The sequence below is a fragment of the Erinaceus europaeus genome, chromosome 4, assembly GCF_950295315.1.
Source record: "Erinaceus europaeus chromosome 4, mEriEur2.1, whole genome shotgun sequence".
Taxonomy (NCBI): domain Eukaryota; kingdom Metazoa; phylum Chordata; class Mammalia; order Eulipotyphla; family Erinaceidae; genus Erinaceus; species Erinaceus europaeus.
Window position 1 is genome coordinate 42,417,379 of NC_080165.1, and position 22,854 is coordinate 42,440,232.

Here is a 22,854-nt window from a genome sequence, read left to right on the forward strand (position 1 = left end):
TATGCAACACACACACACACAAACACATCTTTTCTCTTACAAGGGCTCATACACAGTGGTTATGTAAAAAGACATTCATGCCTAAGGCTCTCTGGCCCCAGGGTCAGTCACCAGCACCACCATAAACACAAGCTGAGTAAAGCTCTGTGCATAAATAATATCTTTTTTTGAGACTGGAGAGTATCGCACCTGTTACACGTTACAATGCATAAGGACCCAAGTTCAGGTATCTCTCTATCACTCTCCCTCTCAATCTCCCCCTTTCCCTCTCAGTTTCTCTATCTCTGTCAATAAATAAATAATAATAAATTCATATTTTAATTTAAATTCTCAGAAACTCTTAAAGTTTGGACACATCAAGCTACAAGGAAGACAGAAGAACCTAAAGGTAGATGCTGTCAAGGACTGGATATTGTAATCAATTCCCTTAATCATAAATGTTGTAAGAATGAGTGGGCAATAGTCAAGTGCTGGAATTTACTCCATTGCCCTCCCTACTTCTTTCTTGTCAGTGTATCTTTTGAGGCACCAGAACACCACTCAGTCTGTATTATATAGTGCTGGGCATTGAACCTAGGCCTCACATTATGTAAAATATGTGCTCTACCCTTAGGCCATCTTGATACCCACAATACAAAATTCCCTTAACCTTAATCTATTTGAAGAGATTTGAGATTCATGAGACACATAAGATATACTTTATATGAAAGTTAAAAATAACTCAGGTGGGGGTTGTAAGCTGGAAAACAACATAATGATTACGTAAAGAGACTCTCATGCCTAGGCTCCAAAGTCCCAGATTCAATCCCCTGCACCACCATAAGCCAGAGCTGAGCAGTGCTCTGGTAAAAGAAAGAAAGAAAGAGAGAGAGAGAGAGAGAGAGAAAGAAAGAAAGAAGGAGAAGAAGAAGAAGAAGGGGAGGAAGGGAAAGAAGGAGGAAGGAAAGAAAGAAGGAAGGAAGGAAGGAAGGAAGGGGAGAAAAGGAGGGAGGGAAAGGAAAAGAAAACAACATAATAGTAAAGGTAACGAATACTGGTCCTCAGATGCATATTTTTCACCACGGCATGCTGCCAACAAGCACAATCAGGCCAACAGAGCAATGAAGATGTCAAGCAGAGAACCAATGAATGAATAATTTCACATCTGGCTGCCAGCATACACACACCAGGCTGATAACGAAACAGGATCATCTTACCTTTGAAAATGTCAATTTACCCAATTTTCAATTATTTCTTTCATATGAGACAGTTTTCACATGACAGGAGCCATAGCACCATTCCAGCACACATAGCACAAGCAATACCGAGAGCCTCAGGTATGCAAACCCAATGCTCTGCCAGTTGAGCTATTTCCCCAGCCATTTCCATGACTACAACTAAAAGGTTTAAAAAGCAACAGATAAAATGTTAATTAATTCTAGTAATTTTATTAAAATTAAAAGAGCAATTGTAACATGAAATTCACTTCTCCTATATTAACACTATAGCTGTAGTGATCATCTAATGTAATACTGCCATCTATTGTCCAAGAGCTAAAAGTACACTGTACCTTTACTAGAAGTGCTTCTAATTAATTTATTTTTGAGGAAAACTTGTTTTACAAGATTGTTGTCATATAATTTCACATCTTTCCAAAATATGTACCAGCATGCCTAACCCACCATCTTTAATTTATTTTTTTTTTATTATTAACTTTTATTTATTGGATAGCCAGAAATGGAGACAAAGGGGGAAAATAGAGAAGGAGAAAGACGAGAGACACCTGCAGCATTGTTTCACCACTCTCAAAGCTTCCCCCTGCAGGTAGGGACCAGGGGCTCAAACCCAGATCCTTGTGCATGGTAACATGCACTCAAACAGGTATGCCCAACACCCACCCCACCACCACCGCCACTTTTATTTATTCCAAAACCACTAAAATTTTAAAGGTCAAAAAAAGTTAACACATGTGACTCTCAAAAGCCTAGACCAGGGAGAACAGAAGTAACTGGTGGTACAGCTATACACAAATAATATCAAAGGACACTGGGTATTATACAGCAAATCCTAACAAAGGGATTTTTCAAAGTTAAACCAATTACCAAATAATGTGATTATAACAATAACTATCTATTGTCCTCTTGAACCCTAAGACAGCAGGAACCTCACATTTCCACTATAGAGCCTATATATCCCCTGGAACCTCAGGGTGGGGTGCACTTTCCTGCATGCTTCTCTTCAATTCATACCATTGCATACGCCAATCCCAATCTAATCAACGAAAATGAGTACCACCTCAGCATGCTTCACTTCAAACTGTGTCCAGAGACCTCAGGTGTCGAATGACAGACAACCCTTCAGCTTCATTAGTCGGTTGAGACCTTTCCTTTCATAGTATTCTCTAATTCCATTCCAGGCGGTTCACTTCCTAACAAAGTTCCAAAACCTAGATATAGACTAGGTCCTGTGAGATAGAGCATATGTTCACATGTATCCATAAACTAGGGCAAAATATATGCTAGAAAGCAAAAGTACACAATAGTCTGCAGTGAGTACACCCAACACCTAGTCTGCATTATTCCAGCATTTAAGTCCATGATTGTTCAACAATTTGTTTGGCTTTGTATGTTAACTCTCTTTTCAGTCACCAGGTTCCAGATGCTACTATGATGCCGACAGACAAACCCACCAATGTGTCCTAGAGCTCCGCTTCCCCAGAGACCCGCCCTACTAGGGAAAGAGAGAGACAGGCTGGGAGAACAGATCTACCAGTCAACACCCATGTTCAGTGGGGAAGCAATTATAGAAGCCAGACTTTCTACACTCTGCATCCCATAATGACCTTGGGTCCATACTCCCAGAGGGATAAAGAATAGGAAAGCTATGAGGGGAGGGGATGGGATACAGAGATCTGGTGGTGGGAATTGTGTGGAGTCGTACCCCTCTTATCCTATTTGTTAATGTCTCCTTTTTTAAATAAATTTTAAAAAAAATTTTAAGTCAACACGTATTCAACTATCAATATCTTAAAAATCTTTTTCATCCAAATAAAGAAGACAATGAAAAAAAGCAGATTTTCAAATGAAGCTTTTATGCAAGAAAAATAAGCCAAGAATATGGAGATCAGGAAAATCACCAGGCATCCTATTTTATATCATAATTCTTAAGAGTATCAATTTCCTTTTAAAATGTACTAAAATGCCTTTTTAACATGTTACGATCTTCTAAAGCATTACAAAATATAAACAAGTTTTTTTAGCACACAGAATTTAAATTTTAGAATCCTGAACAGATCCTAAAACCTATTCAATTTTTATCACATAAAGCATAACATAAAAAAAAAAAAAAAACAAGGAGCTAGAGAGATATACCATAATGGCTATGCAAAAAAACTTTTAAGTTTGAGACTCCAGGTTCAATGCCCTACACCATCATAAATCAGAGCTAAGCAGTGCTCTGGTCTATATTTCTCTCATTAAAATAAAAATAAATAAATAAAATAATAACAGCCACCAGATCTCAATCATCTTTGACTATTTAAAAATAAAAGCATAATCCAGTGGCTGTGCACTACTGTGCACTGGGTTAAGCACACATAGTACCAAGGACGTGAGCAAAGATCCCCGTTTGAGCCCCCAGCTCCCACCTGCAGGGAGGGTCGCTTCGTGAGTGGTGAAGCAGGTCTGCAGGTGTCTATCTTTCTCTTCCCCCTTTCTATCTTCCCCTCCTCTCTCAATTTCTCTCTGTCCTATCCAACAACAATAACAGCAAAAAAAAATGGAAAAAAGATGGGCGCCAGGAACAGTGGATAGATCAGGCACCAAGCCCCAGCGTTAACCCTGATGGTCAAAAAATAAAATTTAAATTAAATTAAATTAAATAATAAAAACAAAAGCCTCATAATAAGAAAACAAAAACCCAGGGTGGGGAGGCAGCCTAATAGTTATGCAAAAGACTAGCATGCCTAAGGCTTCAAAGTCCCAGGTTCAGTCCCCAGCACCACCATAGGCCAGAGCTAAACAGTGCTCTGGTACCTCTCTCTGTGTTTATCTTTCTGATTCTCTCTGTCACTAAAAATAAACAAATAAATTTTTTAATTATTGTGTATTTAAAAAAAAAAACCTGTAAGTAAAATGGGTAAATAAAATGTGCATTATACTTCAAAAAATTAGGGGGAAAGAACTTTCAGGTAAAATATTAGTCACAATATACCAACTAAGTTATACTAAACTTTTCTCTTTTTTTTTTCCCCCCTTGCTAGGACTCAGTATCTTTCCTATTTCTGTCTCTTCCTATCTGAAAAGTCACCCTGGAGCAGTGAAACCCTGGTGAAGGCAAATACAATTTTAAAATAATAACAATAAAAACATGCCTAGAAAAATGTATAAACTCCCACTCCATTCTGAAGTGACATATCAAAGCTATTTCACATCTACAAGGTTTATTTATATCCTTGAGGAAGCAAGGAAACCATTTTTCAGAAAAGTTGTGCATAACATATGGCAATTAATTATATGTATCAACGGCCTCCCAAATTGAAACAATTTTAAAACCCAATTATACAATTTTTCAACTACATTTGTCCACATCCTTCCAAAGGATGAAGTCTTTCATTACCCACAGACACAACCAATTAATTCTCTCATGTTTGCTTCCATTTCAGTCTTTGATTTTACTTACGAAATAAAGACGGTTTTCTGTAATTTCCACTTTTAAAAACCGTATGTTCCCTTAGTAGCCACTCATCTTGTACAAGTTCAAGCAAGTTATCTTTTACTTTCTCAACATTCTCAACATACTCTCTTCAATCAAAGGGAAATGTGGTATGAAACGTGCAAATCCTCTTGACACAATTGCTTCTGAGATCACAAAAGGATTTCCCTAGCTCAGACTCAACATGTTAAGTACAGGATCTCCAAATGTCATCTATATTACAAAATTTAGTTTAAAAAAATAATAACTATCTGGTTTATATATTGACCGTTTACCATACATATTGTGATGCAATGTGCTGAAAGGACTCATTTTACATTTAGGTATCTCCAAGTTATTTTCTCTTCAAAGCTTAACATTATCAGTTCTTTTGTTTTTCTATTGTCTTGACAGATTTAAAAAATAATAAAGAAGCTTCCAAATCCCTTTCATACCACTAGCCTAAAATGTTGAATTTCTTAAGAGACTTGATAGGAAGAATACAGTTCAGTGAGCCAGTAAAGTTGTCACTCTTGCCACAATCAGTATGTCAGTTTTATTTTGTTGAAATACATTCTTTAAAAAAAATTAAGGGGGATCTACTTTCCTGGAGAAATTATAACAGTTAGTTTCAAAAAGATTCATCATTCTCCTCCACCCTCTCTATAACCATTCATTTCTCTCTTATCTTTTACTTCAAGAAGGAAGTTGATCTTGGTGATTGTAGCCCACACATTACACAGAAAACTATTTCTAAAATTGAGTAGACAGCCACTGAAATAGCTCACTTGGATAGTGTGCTTGCATTGGCATGTGCACAGCCCAGGATCAAGGCTGATCCCAACACTAAAGGAAATTTTGATGCTGTGGTAGCTCTCAGTCTCTTTCTCTCTTCCTTCCTGTATCAGAAATTAATAATAATGATTGGATAGAATGTCAGGGAGAGAGCTCAAGCTGTTAAGAGTACTAATTTGGGTGGGTGGGGGAGACAGCATAATGGTTATGCAAACAGACTCTCATGCCTGAGGCTCCTAAGTCCCAGGTTCAATCCCCCGCACCACCATAAGCCTGAGCTGAGCAGTGCTCTGGTGTTTCTCTCTCTCTCCTCTCTTCATCTCTCTCAAAAATAAAATTAATTAAAAAAATTTTTTTAAAAAAGAGTACTAATTTGGATGCTTGAGGTCCCAGTAGGTATAGGTTCAGTCCCTGGACTCATTTATAGCAGCATTCAGCAGTGCTCTGGTGTTATCTCCCTCTCTCTCTCTCTCTCTCTCTCTCTCCCCTTTCCTTCTCTCATAATAAATAAAATGTTTATTCTTTTAACCAGAACACTGCTTGACTCTGGCTTACAGTAGAGCCTGGGATTAAACCTGGAACTTCAGGTGTTTGGGCATGAAAGTTTATTTTGGAAATTGCTATGTTATCTCTCCAGCCCAATAAATGTGTATTTTAAAATATGCAGAATTTATGTTTTTAGAGGAAACTTTAAATTTTCTGCTACATGTTATATATACAGGGAGTTTATAGTCATGAAGAGAGAGTCACTGGTTTTGGTTTTGATACTTTTGTTCCTCTTTGTATCCAATTATATAGTAGATCCAAATTCAAAATGAGAAAGTTATTCTCAACTTTCAAACTAAGTAATATATGTTGCATTTTCAAACCAAAGAAAAAGAAGCCTATTTTGTCCCACATCACTTTGTTAAAGGGTTAATGGCTTACAGTACCCTTGTTGATACATGGGGACAATTTACTAATTAATGCTGGTGAAACCTTACACAAAGCCAGTTCTCAACCCTACATGACACAGTAACAAAAATAAGTAGAAATATGCTAAGAATAAGGGATATTCTTGAGTCATGCAAATAATTTAATATAAGAATATTTCCATAGTTAACCATGAAGGAAGATTAAAATGAATTATTGGCAAGTAAAATGAACTACTTTTAGTCATCTTAATACTTTACAATCATTAGATATTTGTAAAAAGTAAAAGCATACAAAATTAGCATAAGTCCCACGTGACGACATTTTATACATCGACACACGTAGTTCCTATAATGTCTACTAAAGGTTTTCTGTAACTCCACTATGCTTAATTTCTGAGCTTTATAATTCCAAATTCAACTTTATCAATAAGATGGTGATCATTCCTTGCATTATACTCTGCAAATAATCAGAATAGAATCCATTTTCACTGTAATTCAAAAGGACTTCAAAACCTTTGATAAAATGCATCACCAGGGGGATTCGGGCGGTAGCACAGAGGGTTAAGTGCATGTGGCGCAAAGCACTAGGACTGGTGGCAGGGTCACGGTTCAAGCCTCCGGCTCCCCACCTGCAGGGGAGTCGCTTCACAAGCGGTGAAGTAGGTCTGCAGGTGTCTATCTTTCTCTCTCCCTCTCTGTCTTCCTCTCCTCTCTCCATTTCTCTCTGTCCTATCCAACAACGAAGACAAGACAACAACAATAATAATTACAACAATAAAAGCAATAAGGGCAACAAAAGGGAATATATTAATAAAAAAAACTTAAAAAAAAAAAAGGCATCACCAGGGGGCCAGGCAGTTGCCAGTGAGTTCAGCGCACATGGCACGAAGGACTTATGCAAGGGTCCCCGTCCAAGTCCCCGGCTCCCCACCTACAGGAGGGTCGCTTCACAAGCAGTGAAGCAGGTCTGCAGATGTCTTTCTCTCCCCCTCTCCATCTTTCCCTCCTCTCTTGATTCCTCTCTGTCCTATCCAACAACAATAAATGGAACTGGAGATGATTATGTTAAGTGAAGTAAGATTTCTCTCACACATGAAATACATAGCACTAATCAGTTTGCATTAAAATGGTGATCAGACTATCTCTCCAACTGCAAAAACTATAATGGTTATGGGGACATAACCAATTACAGGGGAAGGGCAGGACTTTGGTGGAAGGAGCAATGACTCGCACACTATGTATGAGCAGGAAACTATATCCCCAAAGCCTGAAGATTTTGTAAAGCTTTGTCAAATCTCTAATAAGTAAAATGAGAAAAAATCAATTATCAAGATAGCCCAGCATAATACAGAAAGCAAAGACTGTGCTGACAATGTCAGCTTAATGTCAGCTCTAGTACATATTACTTGGGTAAAGTTGTGCAGATCAAGTGTCTTCCTTCTCCTAGTCCCAATCCCCTCATCTTAAAATGTGTCATAGTGGGGGTTGGGCAGTAGCGCAGTAGGTTAAGCACATTTGGCGCAAAACGCAAGGACTGGCATAAGAATCCCGGTTTGAGCCCCGACTCCCCTGGGGGAGTCGCTTCACAGGCGGTGAGGCAGGTCTGCAGGTGTCTATCTTTCTCTCCTTCTCTCTGTCTTCCCCTCCTCTCTCCATTTCTCTCTGTCCTATCCAACAACGACCACATCAGTAACAACGATAATAATGACCACAACAATGGTAAAACAACCAGGGTAACAAACAGGAAAAAATGGCCTCCAGGACCAATGGTTTTGTGGTGTAAGCACTGAGCCCCGACAATCACCCTGGACGCAAAAAAAAAAAAAAAGTGTCATAGTAACCTCTTACTAAAGTTATTTCATATGCTCCTTGAAATAATTCATGAGAAATACCGCATACATGGTAGGCTTTTAATCCATTCAGCTTCCTTTCCTGAAAATGTGCACACAAATTTTGATCTCACTTAGAATTAGCCAGCACAAAATATCCTGTCACCTCGGAAGCCTAATCTACTGCAAGCTTATCATCAGTGATAACATGGAGAAATTACAAGTCTACTGTTTTAGTTTCTCACAGAACCTATTCATCTTTTTCATCTTTTACTATTTGTAAACTCAAGATAGTAAAGTGAAATATCATGGTCACCAGTGCTTAAGGATTGGTAAACTTGGGTTTTTTGTTAATGAATGCATAACTAATGTACAATTCAGACATTAAGTATGTACAAGTATTATTTCCAAAAATCTAAGTCCAAACACAGAAGTGTGACCTTAACGTTGTTAAAATTCCACTCAACTCTTATGTGATCCTGAAATATATTCCCTACAGAAACATTTCCACACATCAACCTAATAATTCCACTAAATTAGTTAAAAATTAGTTACTTCAAATTAAATGGCCAGGTCCAGAAAATATGCTTACATTTTAGCCACTCAATTTCAATACTATCTCCTAGACCAAACAAGCTAGCATTTGCTTCTACAAACTCATCACTATTAATTCTTTTTTTTTTTTTTTTTTTTTAGTGGAGCTGAGGTTGGAACCCAGAGTCTCACAAATAAAGTATGTATTTTACCACTGAGCTATATCTACAGGCCATATTCAATTCAAACATAAAATTTTATATATTTGAATATGTTTATTTTAATGAAAGAAATACAGAAAGTGAGACCAGAGCACTGCTCAGCTGGTTTATGGTCATATGGGGGATTGAACCTAGGACTTCAGGTCTCAAGCATTAAAGCTTTCTGTGTAACTACTATGTTATTCCGCTACCCAAAATTACTTGTTATTTATAATCTGATTTGTAAATATCACAAAGCATTTCTACAATATAAATTGTTTAGGCAAAATAATAAATTGTAAAAGCACCTTCAGTAGATTCTACTACTTCCTGCATTTAAAAACAAGACCTTGACCATTTACTAAAGTAAGATTTAACATACAACAGAAAAAGCTTTATTCTTTACAAAAAAACCTTTAAACTGCTTTACTAAAATATATGTCTAACTTGTTCTCTTCCATTTGCAACTCCTAACGCTATATCCTGAAACATATCACCTTCAAAAAACATTTGCTGAATGAATAAACTATGTACAAAGAAACGATCACAAACTGTAACAATCCAGCAATTTAAAATGATTTCTCAGGGGGCATTGGTGGCTCACCGGGTTAAGCACACATAGTAGTACAAGGCTCAAGGATCCAGGTTTGAGCCCCTAGCTCCCCAGCTACAGAGGAGGGCCACCTCACAAGCACTTAAGTGGGTCTGCAGGTGTCTCTCTGTCTCTCTCCCTCTCTATCTCCCATCCCGTCTCAATCTCTCTCTGTCCTATCCAATTCTTCTTCTTCTTCTTCTTCTTCTTCTTCTTCTTCTAGCGTTTGCCCTTCTTCTGTAGCCAGTCAACAGCGTCAGATTGAGCCTGATGTAAAGTTTCGAGACCTCCTTTGAATCTGGAGAGGTGGCAGTCCTATCCAATAATAACGAAAAATGGCTGCCAGGAGCCATTCATAGTGGTGGATTCAGTGCTGAGCACCAAGGCCCAGAGATAGCCCTAAAAATGATTTCTCTGAAACAGTGGCTACCGAAGCTAAACACTCTATTCTGATTTATCTAAGGTCATCACAAATATTTCATATATGTAGCACCCACTATTCTCATGTGTTTAAGAACTGGATCCCCAGTCAATGGTGTCATGATTGACTTTTCCAACAATATAAAAGCAGAGACTATAGTCATTCACAGCAGACATGACCAAACGACAAACTAAACATCTCTCTGTCTCCCCAGCACCTAACACATGTATATGTAAGTGAGGGCTGGCATTAAAGCAGTCCCCTTGGGAAACCAAGCCTTTATTCCACTACTCAGGTAGGCATGGCTGTTGAGTTCTTTAATGAAATTATGGAATCTGTGAGGTTCTAGAGACTGAAAAAGTCTTAAGAATCAATGCCATAAATGTTAGAATCAATCAAGATAAACAAACAAAAAAATCTTATGTTTACCTAAAACAACATTCCAGTCCGGCGGTAGTGCAGCAGATTAAGTGCAGGTGGTGCAACGTGCAAGGACTGGCCTAAGGCCCCGGCTCCCCACTTACAGGGGAGTCTGCAGGTGTGTCTATCTTTCTCTCCCTCTCTCTGTCTTCCCTTCCTCTCTCCATTTCTCTGTCCTATCCAACAACGACATCAATCATAACTACAACAATAAAACAAGAAGGGCAACAAAAGGGAATAAATAATAAATAAATATTCAAAAAAATCATATATATACTTTGTTCATCAGGTTAAATTTCAACCTGTGACTATTCTAACACTAAATGTACTCTGAAAAATATGAAGATATTCTACTAACAAAGACACTGAAAAATAATTTACCAACACTAATGCAATGACCAAAGGCAGTTATTATTGGGGGGGAAGGGGGGCTGAGTCTACAAAAATTTCTGACTTGAAGATCATACTCATGAGATAGTGTTTCTATAACTGATATCCCTGTGAGCATTACACATAATCTATATTTTGTGCCTATTTCATATTGATCTCTGCGAACATAAATAATCTGCACTTTGTACCTATTTCATATCAACCACAGTTAAATCTATATTTAATATAAAATATTACGCAGAAAATATAAATTATTACATACTACCATAGCAATCCACAAATAATTCTTACCATAAATTACTGCTTTATTACTTGTCTTACTATTATCATATAATCCAGTATGTCTTGTATACAACAAAGTTTAATAATCTTGTATAAGCACATCAGGACTGTTCTTTATTTGTTTGTTTATTTAGTTAATTTTAGAACAGTTATTTGACAGAGAATACTACTGGGACCAGAGAGGTAGCTCTCAAAGAGTAAGGCATATGCTTTGCCATGCATGAAGCCTAAGTGCAAGCCATGGCACTACATGGGCAATGCCATGGCACCAAAAGCCTTGGTGTGGTGTGTCTCCCAATCTATAGGTATATGAGAAAGTAGCCAGCAGAGGACAAATTGTAAGCCCTGGCTCTGCAAAAACAAAAAACTTTACAAAGAATACTATTGTAAGAGCTAACTAAAATTAAATTAGAATGTGTTTGATATTCAATATCAAGCTCAGATTTTTAAAAAATATTTATTCCCTTTTGTTGCCCTTGTTTTATTGTTGTAGTTATTACTTATGTCGTTGTTGTTGGACAAGACAGAGAGAAATGGAGAGAGGAGGGGAAGACAGAGAGGGGGAGAGAAAGACAGACACTTGCAGACCTGCTTCACCACCTGTGAAGCGACTCCCCTGCAGGTGGGCAGCTGGGGGCTCGAACCGGGATCCTTATGCCCGTCCTTGTGCTTTGCACCACCTACGCTTAACTCGCTGCACTACCGCCCAACTCCCCAGATTTTTTTAAAAAGGAAAATTTTCTTCAAGACTAGGTTTTTTTTTTAAAGATTCAATTTTATTTTATTTTTAATATTTCATTTTAATTGAGGCACAGAGAAAAAGAAAGGAAGGAAGAAAGAAAAAGCCAGAGCACTGTTCAACTCTAGTTTATGGTGGTGTTGGGGATTGAACCTGGTACCTCAGAGTCTTTAGCCTTAGACATGAAAGCCTTTTGTATAATTATTATGCTATCTCCCCAGCCCAGACTAGGTTTTCTTTAAAGTGAGTGTGTGTGTGTGTGTGTGTGTGTGTGTGTGTGTGTGTGTGTTATGCCTAGACCTCACCTACTACATTAACTTCACCACTCCAGAGCTGACCTTTTCATTACTTTTATATATAGAGATTACAGTACTACCCCACCATTGCTGGAGCTTCCCCCAATGTTGTAGTACTCCCAAACGATCTTAGGATTCATACCTGTGGCTTCATACATGGTAAGACAACCTCCTAGCAGGTGAGCTATCTCCCTGCCTGAGATAATTTTTTAATAATTTTTAATACAAGGCTAGGTGGTGATACACCTGGTTAAGTGCACGCCACCATGCATAAGGACCCAGGTCCAAGCCCCTACCTGCACGGGGAAAGCTTAACAGTGAAGCAGTGCAGAGAGAGAAGAAAGTGTGTGTGTGTGTGTGTGTGTTCTTGCTTCTCCCTCTCAATTTCTCTCTGTCCTAGCAAAAAGAAAAGTTTTAACAGTGAAGCAGTGCAGAAGGTGTGCACGCACATGTGTGCATGCGTGAGTGCATGTGCGTGTGTGTATGTGTGTGTGCGCGTGTGTGTGTCTTTCTCTCTCTCTCTCTCTTCTTGCGTCTCCCTCTCAATTTCCCTCTGCCCTAGCAAAAAGAAAAGTTTTCTTTCTTTCTTAGTTCAATGAGATTGCACCTATTATAAAACAACCATTCTGGTGTTCTGTAATTTTGGTTCCAGTCAATATACAGGGTTTTTAAAAATTTTTTTATTATCTTTATTTATTTATTGGATAGTGATAGCCAGAAATTGAGATGGAAGGGGTGATAGAGAGGGAGAGATACAGAGAGGTACCTGCAACACTGCTTCACCACTCACAAAGCTTTTCCCCTGCAGGTGGGGGCGGGGGGCTTGAATCTCGGTCCTTGCACATTGTGACATATGCGCTCAACCAGGTGCACCACCACCCAGTACCCAATATACAATTTGTCCCCACTTAGTGACCTCTGTAAATGGAGAGAGAAGAAATAAGCTGTTCATCAGAAATAAATTATAATTAATAAATGTGGAAGTAGCAGCTTGGGAGGTGGCACAGTGGGTGAATGGTTAGATTCACAAACATGAGGCCCTGAGTTTGGCTCCTAGCATCACATGCACCAGAGTGAAGTTCTAATTCTATACTTAATCAATAAATAAGTCTTCTTTTGAAAATATAGAAGCAGAGGAGGAACAAAATCCACTGACAAACACCACAATAAGATCCACTGACAAATACCACAATAAGATACTGAAATTAGTGGATAAAAGGTTGAGAAGAAACAGGACATTTATATTTATAGAAAAAGTCACTGTACTAAGAGAAATGTGGCAGACTAGAATTAATGTGCTTGTAATAAAAACTAGTGACACCATGAGCTCCATATAAGGCAATTTGGACAGTGTCACTCCTACACTTTTCTTACCAAGAATGCAAACATAATCTATTTTAAAGAGATGACATCAGTCAAATCCAAATTGAAAGACATTCTAAAAATAAGTAATTCCTTTTCCAAGGAGTTTTATCATTTATCAATTGTACCATAATAATTTATGATGTTAATATTACGGTGAGCTGGGTAAAGGGCATGTTCTAATTTTACAATTTTTCTACAAATCTAATTTTACTGCAAAATTGTTTTGAATGTGACATACACAGCGTTTAGCTTAAAAAAGTGATTGATGCTGAACTGCAATGTGATTGCTAAAGCTAGGATATATAGCTCTAAACAACTTAGCTCTGAAAATTTAAATCAATAGAATACATAACAGATCTCATTACCTGTTATTTGATATCCAAAAGCAGCTAATTGTCCAGCCATATATTCTCCATCGGAATTATTATGAGAACAACCCCATGTCCGTATCCAAATTTTTTGTATTCCTGGAATTGTGCTATCAAATAATCGATAAAAAAAAGTCTCATTAAGGCTTTTTAAAACATAAAAAGCACTAGATGATTTCTGTACATTGTACAAAATATACACTCACTAAATTCCATTCATTATTCATCAAATGCACCATTCTAATCCAAAATCTGTTGCCACAGCAATCATCTATTCCCGGGAGTCGGGTGGTAGCGCGGTGGGTTAAGCACAGGTGGCGCAAAGCGCAACAACCAGCTTAAGGGTCCCAGTTCAAGTCCCTGGCTCCCCACCTGCAGGTGAGTCGCTTCACAGGTGGTGAAACAGGTCTGCAGGTGTCTTTCTTTCCCCCTCTCTGTCTTTCCCTCCTCTCTCCATTTCTCTCTGTCCTATGCAACAACGACATCAATAACAACAATTACAACAATAAAACAAAGGCAACAAAAGGGAATGAATAAATACAAATTTTTTTAAAAATTTAAAAAACTATAATCTATTCCCAAGACCAAATAATCATGAAATTCTAAGAAAAATCTATACATGGTGAGGGTGGTGCTCCTGTGGCAAGGACGACAACTCCTGCCTAGTCCCATGGTTCCCGAAAGCCCCAGCCAAGTGACCACAAAATTACCCATCAAGATAAACTTGCTGGCTGGGAAAACTTACAGGTGACACATGTGAGGCCACAGCAAAAAAAAAAAAAGCTTTTCTGTGTCTTTCTGTCTCTCTCAGTCTCCCCCTCCCTCCCACTTTCTCTGTATCTATACAGGAAATAAATACTGCAAAAGAGAGAGATACCATAGTGACTATGCTGCTCCCAGTGCCACAGCACTCCCACACAGTGTACTGCACTTGAACCTGGGTTGTGTCAGTCCTACAGACAGCATATACTGTCTTGGCTCCTATAGAATCAGAATCATAACAAAACTGGGGTAGAAGGAGTTCGACATGACCCACTCCTCTACTCCCCAGATTAACATTCCATCCCTTAGAGTGGTGTCTTCCCTACAGCTGCTTTCAAGTCACCTGGTGGGTCTCTTTCTTCGGGAAAGGCATCTCTCTGTGCCCTCACTACTTAGAAGCTAGCCTTCAGTCCCTTGCTCTAGTAGTTTGTTCATCTGGGTTTCAGGTTACTTTCTGTGTAGACTTTTCCAAGTACTGGTAGAGCTTCACTGTTATTACAGGAGAAGGTAAATATACATCAAGAAGAGGCTGGGCGGTGGAGCACCCAGATAAGCACACATATCACCAAGTGTGAGGACTGGGGTTCAAGCCCCTGCTCCCCACCATGAGTAAGGACCCATCCAAGTTCAAGCCCACAGGACCACATGGAAGCACCATGTACAATGGAGCAGTGTTTGGTGTCTTTCCTTATCTTTGCTTCTCTCTCACTCTTTATCTTTCCCTATCTCAGGCTGAAAAGAAATAGGAAGGAATGGTCCGGGAGGTAGTACAATGGATAAAGTGTTGGACACTCAAGTATGAAGTCCTAAATTCAATCCCCGGCAGCACATGTACCAGAGTGATGTCTGGTTCTTTCTCTCTCCTTCTATCCCTCTCATTAATAAATAAAATAAAATAAAATAAAATAAGAAATAGGAAGGAAAAAACAGTCCACCAGGAGCAGTGGGGTGATATAGGCATTAGGCCCTGCAGGCAAAACAAAAGGCTAAAATAAACAAAGAAAAAGATTAAACTACATACAGCCTCTCAAAAATTCAAAAAAAAAAATTGAAAGAGGCCAATAGTACCACCTTATTCAGGTATGAAATTACAATTTTTTAAGAGATTACCCATTACTGTTGGAAAAACAGTTCAACTTGTAGAATTTCAGACTTCCATATTGAGGCTACCAGTTCAATCCCCAGAGTCATATGTACTAGAGGATAGTCTGCCTTCTTTCTCTGAAACAGCTCTCACATGAAATAAATATTAAAACAAACAAGCAAGGTTACCTGTCACTTGGTGGACTATCTTCCCCTTGCATATATGTTTGGGTGTTTCGCTTTCGCACCTTTGGAACGATGTGCTTTCTGGCAAAATGCCTATCTTGTGGCTTTGAATCTTCATGTGACACAATATCTTCTATGTCATCCAGTACATTATCACAGGATGCAGAAGGCATCTTCCCTAGCACATAAAAAAAGTTACAAAGCCTTTAGGTCCCTCAGAAAACATGTTTAAAACAGTACCACCTATGACATATTCTTGCCAAATCTGGGTCTAACATAGTCTTTGCCTTTAATTGCAAGTTTATAGATAATGCTACAGAAAAAGAAACACAATCAGAAAAACCCTATTGATAGTGAGACATTCTAGACTCTCACTAGAACTTTTTTTTTTTAGCAAATTTCTATTGTGGCAGGCAGGGAAGAAAGAAATTACTCATGATTAAAAGACTTAAAAGCATTCTAATTAAGTGTAGCCCTTGTTCTTTATTAGATGTTTCTTTGTCCCACTAAAGGTAAGGCATATGGGGAACAGATAGTTATATCAGAACATAAACTGGGTATTAGAGAATATACAGATTTTTTTTTTCCTCCAGGGTTATTGCTGGGCTCGGTGCCTGCGCCATGAATCCACTGCTCCTGGAGGCCATTTTTTCCCCTTTTTGTTGCCCTAGTTGTTGCAGCCTCCTTGCGGTTATTATTGCCATTGTTGACGTTGCTTTGTTGTTGGATAGGACAGAGAGAAATGGAGAGAGGAGGGGAAGACAGAGAGAGAGGGGAGAGAAAGATAGACACCTGCAGACCTGCTTCACCGCCCGTGAAGCGACTCCCCTGCAGGTGGGGAGCCGGGGGCTCGAACTGGGATCCTTACACCGGTCCCTGCGCTTTGCGCCACGTGCGCTTAACCCACTGCGCCACCGCCCGACTCCCAATATACAGATATTTTTATAAGTCATTGTATATCGTAGTATTCTTATACTAGAACTTTATAATTTTAGATATGCACATTAAATATTTATAGGTGAAGTGTCATTACGTTTATAATTTTCTCTGAAACAATAAGATTAAAACATGAGACAACATTTCCTACTCAAATCTAGAAAATGGATATGTATGCGAGTGTTCATTACCCTATAGTGATGATCACCAACTTTCCTGGATGTTTTCTTTGTTTTTTAAAATTTTTTTATATTTGTTTATTTTCCCTTTTGTTGCCCTTGTGGTTTTTTTTATTGTTGTTGTTATTATTGATGTCGTTGTTGTTGGATAGGACAGAGAGAAATAAAGAGAGGAGGGGAAGACAGAGAAGGGGAGAGAAGGATAGACATCTGCAGACCTGCTTCACCACCTGTGAGGTGACTCCCCTGCAGGTGGGGAGCCTGGGACTCAAACCAAGATCCTTACACCGGTCCTTGTGCTTTGCGTCACATGCATTTAACCCACTGTGCTACTACTGACTGACTCCCTCCTGGATGTTTTTTTTTTTATTTATTTATTGGGAAATTAATGTTTTACATTCAACAGTAAATACAATAGTTTGTACATGCATAGCATTCCCCAGTTTCCCATATAACAATACAACCCCCACTAGGTCCTCTGTCATCCTTCTTGGACCTGTATCCTCCCCACCCCAGAATCTTTTATTTTGGTGGATGTTTTAATGTTTACAAGAAAAGAAAGTGTGAATACAGCTTTCAGGATGACAGACAAGATATATGTTTCCCCTATTCTTATTCATACTTAGTCTTGCTACAAACAATTAAAACTCTGGACATTATATACAGAACAAACATAAGATTGAAAAGTATATGAAAGAATGCAGAATGGTTTAGGACCAAGGAGTAAGACAATTGTGAGTTTCTCTGGTTTTCTCTGAGATCCCTGGGTTTTCTTTTGCCTCCTATATTCCAAACTTGGAAGTAAAGAAGCAAGCAACCTAGACATAACACAGAGGTAATAAAAATCCCCCAATGAATGCTACTGCTGTTATTAAAAAAACAAACAAACAGAAAATGGTGACAAGAACTTTGCAAGACAGAAAACCTTAAGACAATAACCTCCTTACTGCAGAGGTACAGAGAATCTCAAAAACCAAAGCATTCTGTGAAGAATGGAGCAGCCATGGAAATCACTCAACTGATAGAGCATCTGACTTGCACATATACGGTTCCTAATTCAATCCCTAGTGTCGCATATATCAGAGGGGGTACTTGCTTACCTTCTTTTTTTGCCTCCAGAGTTACTGCTGGGTCTAGGTGCCTGCACCACGAATCCACTGCAATAACAACAATAATATAAACAAAGATAAACAATATTTTCCCTTTTGTTGCCCTTGTTATCTTTGTTGTTATTATTGTTGTTGTTGCTGTTGTTGTTGGATAAGACAGGAAGAAATCAAGAGAGGAAGGGAAGGCAGAGAAGGAGAGAGAAAGATAGACACCTGCAGACCTGCTTCACCGCTTATGAAACCACCCCCCCCACACACCCTGCAGGTGGGGAGCCAGGGGCTTGAACCAGGATCCTTAAACCGATCCTTGCACTTTGTGCCACATGCACTTAAGCCATTGGGCTACCGCCCAGCCCCCCAGCTTATCTTCTTTTCCTGTCTCATGTGAAACTTCCATGTATGTAATAAATTAATCTTTAATATATAATCAAAAATGTAAGTGCCCAGGCTGGGCGGTGGTATACTGGGCTAAGCGCACATAGTACAGGGCATACAGACAGAGCAAAGATCCCAGTTCGATCCCCAGCTCCCCACCTGCAGGGGAGTCGCTTCACAAGCAGTGAAGCAGGTCTGCAGTGTCTATCTTTCTCCCTCTCTATCTTTCCCTCCCCTCTCAATTTCTCTCAGTCCTATCCAAAAGAAAAATAAAATAAAATAAAATAAAATAAAAGGCCACGGGAGCGGAGGATTCTTAGTGCAGGCACCAAGCTGCAATAGTAACTCTGAAGGGAAAAAAAAGAAAGTGCCCTGCAATCCTCTGATATCAATCTTAAGTATATTACCAAAGGATATAAAAACAGTAATTTCAAAGGCTATCTGCATCTACTGTGTTCACAGTGGCATTCATTATTCACAATAGCCAAAACATGGAATCAACCTAAATGCCCATCAACAGATAACTGAATAAACTGTGGGAGATATGTAATGGAATACTGCTCTTCAAATTAAAAGATGGCATTGTATCTTTCTGGACAAAACACAGATCAGGAGCCGGGCGGCAGCGCACATAGTTAAGTACACATTACCATGCACAAGGACCCAGGTTCAAACCTCCAGTCCCCACCTGCTGGGGGAGAAGCTTGACAAGTGGTGAAGCGGTGCTACAGGTTTATCTCTCTCTATCCCCCCCCTCCAATTTCTCTGTCCTATCAAATAAAATAAAGTTTTAAAAAGATTAATGTACTGGGTGGTTAAGTGAAATAAGTGAAAAAGCAACTATGATAGTTTCATTCTGAATAGAATATAAGTAAGTAAATAAAATCAACTTAAATAGTAGAGGTCAAACTGACTCTTAAGAGGCTTGGAAAACTATCACAATGAACAGAAGGAGCAAAAGGGAAAAGAGAATAGGTAGAAGGGATCTCTTGGCAGTAGATGGAAACTTCTATGGTTGGTGTGGTGAGTAAAATACACATAAATACAGGTGTGTATACGTCTTAAGTTTTTTATTATTATTATTAATGAGAAAGATAGGAGGAAAGAGAGAAAGAACTAGTTAGCACTCTGGTACATGTGCTGCCGGGGATTGAACTTGGGACCTCATGCTTGAGAATCCAATGCTTTATCCATTGCGCCACCCCCCGGACCACACATCTAAGATTTTATAACATTGTAAATTAATGTTAAAATCAACAAATGAATTAATTCCTGAAAAAAATCTCAAAATTGTTTCTACATACACTGAAAAGACTTTCAAAATTTAGATGGTTAGGTAAAGAAGCTACTAAATCATGGTCTGGGAAGAGGCATAGTGAATAATGCATTAGACTCTCAAGCGTGAGGTCATGAGTTCACTCTCCAGCAGCACATGTACCAGAGTGATACCTGGTTCCTTCTCTCTTTCCTCTTATCTTTCTCATTCGTAAATAAAATCTTTCAAAAAAATTAATACATCTAAAACATTCTTAAAAAATAAAATATGAGGAATTTATATGCCTAATATTAAGGATTTGTATGTAACTACGGTAGACTGTATGGAATTGGTAAATGAACTGAAACACAGATCAGGAGCCGGGCGGCAGCGCACATAGTTAAGTACACATTACCATGCACAAGGACCCAGGTTCAAACCTCCAGTCCCCACCTGCTGGGGGAGAAGCTTGACAAGTGGTGAAGCGGTGCTACAGGTTTATCTCTCTCTATCCCCCCCCTCCAATTTCTCTGTCCTATCAAATAAAATAAAGTTTTAAAAAGATTAATCTAGAAACACAGATCAAAAGAGTGAAACAGAGCACACACAAATATAACTATACAAATACATATTGCTTTTCTCTATTCTATCTGGGAAAGAAAGGATGGGGAGAATAGTAAAATCACCTGCACACAACCCCAGTGAGACCAAAAAAAAAAAGTGATTATACAAAAAAAAAAAAACCTCATACAGTCCTAGTGGGAATAGAAAAAATGGAACAATCAAGTATCACGCTCTCACCTCCACCATTCCACCAAAATTTCCCTTTATGATTTCAACAATTTGCAACAATACATTCAATGATCAATTAATTCTCAGTCACAGTTTGTGACCCCACTTGTAGTACTGCCAGTACTGCCATTACCTCAAGACACTGGTTCCTACCACATTAGCTACTCTCCAAGTGTGTTTTGCTCCTTCTACCTCATCAATCCAAAGTCTCAAGTTGAAATGTTCCCATGGCTCTCTTACAGGACTTTTTTACTTCTCCAGTTACAGGCACTCTCTGGATGAATTGATCTAATCTCACAGGCTTGAAACGCCAATTATATGCTTACATAATCAGTCCCAGTCCTCTCCTGGACCTCAGACTTAATATCCAACTGTCTATTCAATATCCTTGCTAATAGTCATTTCAAACTTATAAAGTCAAAAAGAGAACTTTAAATCTTATTCCTCCTCTTATCTTGTAACAGATTCTCCCATACCTTTCTCCACCTGTTTTAAAGCAATCCCAACTTCTACCTGGAAAGATCAATAATCCTGAAACCATCCCTGACTCCTCTCTCTCCTTTACCTTAAATCCAACCCATCAACAAAATGATGTTAGTTTTACCTTCAGAATATATGCAGAATTTGACTGTTTGATCATACCCACTGTCTTGGTCCAAACCGGCATGTTTAATTCCAGTACATTTTCAGTACAAAAGTGAAGAACCTCTGAAGTTTCTGATCAAAACCTTCCAATAGACTAGAGGTGATTATGCTAAGTGAATTAAGTAAAGAAGTGAAAGATAATTTCCTGTGCTTTCTGCTCATATATAGGATATATATAAGTAAAGAAAACAGAAAAATTGGGGAGACAGCATAATGGTTATACAAAAGACTTTCATGCCAGAGGCACTTAAGTCCCAGGTTCACTTCCTCAAATCACCATATGCCAGAGCTGAGCAGTGTTCTGGTTTCTCTAAATCTTTCATTATAAAAAAAAGTAATATTTCTTTATTGAAAAAAAAAAATCAAAGCAAACTTGAAAACAAACAAAAAATTAACAAAACCACCTCTTAGACTTTGTAAGAAATGTAGTAGTTAGACAGGGCAGGGGAGAAGAATACAAGATTTCAGTGGTAAGTGTGGTGATTTACACACATCATATATGTATGAAACTAGACCCCAGAAATAACTTCACAACTTAAGGTAGACTATTCTGTTTCTTTCAGATGTAGGTTGGAAAGTAGAAAGGGAGAAAAGAGAGTAACCACAGCACTGCTTTACTAGTCATGAAGCTTCTCCTGTGCCTGGTGCTCCCATGTGGTGGTTAAGGGTTCAAAGACAGGCTTTCGTGCATGGCAAAGTGTATACTCAATCACGTAAGCTACCTCCCAGGCCCCACCACTGAAATCTTACAATTTTGTAAACCACTTTTAAATGACTAGTAATAAAAGTCCAGTGTTGGGGCTGAGGAGATGGCTCAGCAACAGAGTGCACGACAGGATATATGAGATCCTAGGTTCATGAAAATGATGGAGCAGTGTTCTGGTCTTGGGCACTGTTTTCTCTCTCTCTCTCTCTCTCTCTCTCTCTCTCTCTCTCTCTCTCTCACACACACACACACACACACACACACACACACACTAAACAAATAAAAATAAAAGGGTCCAGGATTAGCAAGTAAAGAACATACCTTACCATATCTGAAGCCCTGAGCACTATCCCTAGTGCCATATGGAAGTACCATAGACAGCACCAAATAAATTCCAAGATGGAGCAGTACTTTGGTGCCTCTCCCTTTCTTTCCCCTACTCTCTCTCTCCTTCTAGGAAAATAACTTGTGAAGGTACCTCAGTGGTATCATGTCTGCACAAAACCCTAGGATTACTTGCTGGCACCACATAATAAAAAAATTAAAATATATAAAACTAAGAAATAAAAAAAAATCTTCCCAGTGATAGTCCATCTCAGAATAAAAAGCCAAATTCACTGTAAAGATCTGCAACTACATAAGTGGTCTTCTAATAACTCTCCAATCTACTCTCTCTTCACATTCTCCACAGCCAGAGGCTTCCTCACTAGTTTTATACCTATCATGTACACATTCAACTCAGTATCATATTCTCACATGGAATGCCCTCAAATCCCCCAGAATTTTGCACAAATGTCACCAACAAGGCCTTCCTGAGCATCTTCTTCCTCCTCTTACCTCACTACAAATATACTCGCTAAACCTCTTCTCTGTATTTAATTTTACCACAGCACTTCATCACCTGCTTCATTTTTCTTTTTTTCTTCATCTCTACCATAACATGTAAGAAGGCCTTTGTGTGCTTTTCCTTAGCTTTATCCCAGGTGGTACCTAGAAATGTATCTAGCACA

General features: G+C 38.6%; 1 protein-coding gene across 1 annotated transcript in view; it reads right to left on the minus strand.

The window, feature by feature from the left end:
- Positions 1-22,854, minus strand: part of CDKAL1 (CDK5 regulatory subunit associated protein 1 like 1) — a 603,322-nt gene that overhangs the window by 576,940 nt on the left and 3,528 nt on the right. Inside the window, exons 3-4 of the mRNA XM_060190801.1 lie at positions 15,851-16,025; positions 13,814-13,926 (exon numbers count right to left, since the gene is read on the minus strand). Of these exons, the coding sequence (XP_060046784.1) occupies positions 13,814-13,926; positions 15,851-16,025 (288 nt within the window). The remainder of the gene's footprint in view (positions 1-13,813; positions 13,927-15,850; positions 16,026-22,854) is intronic.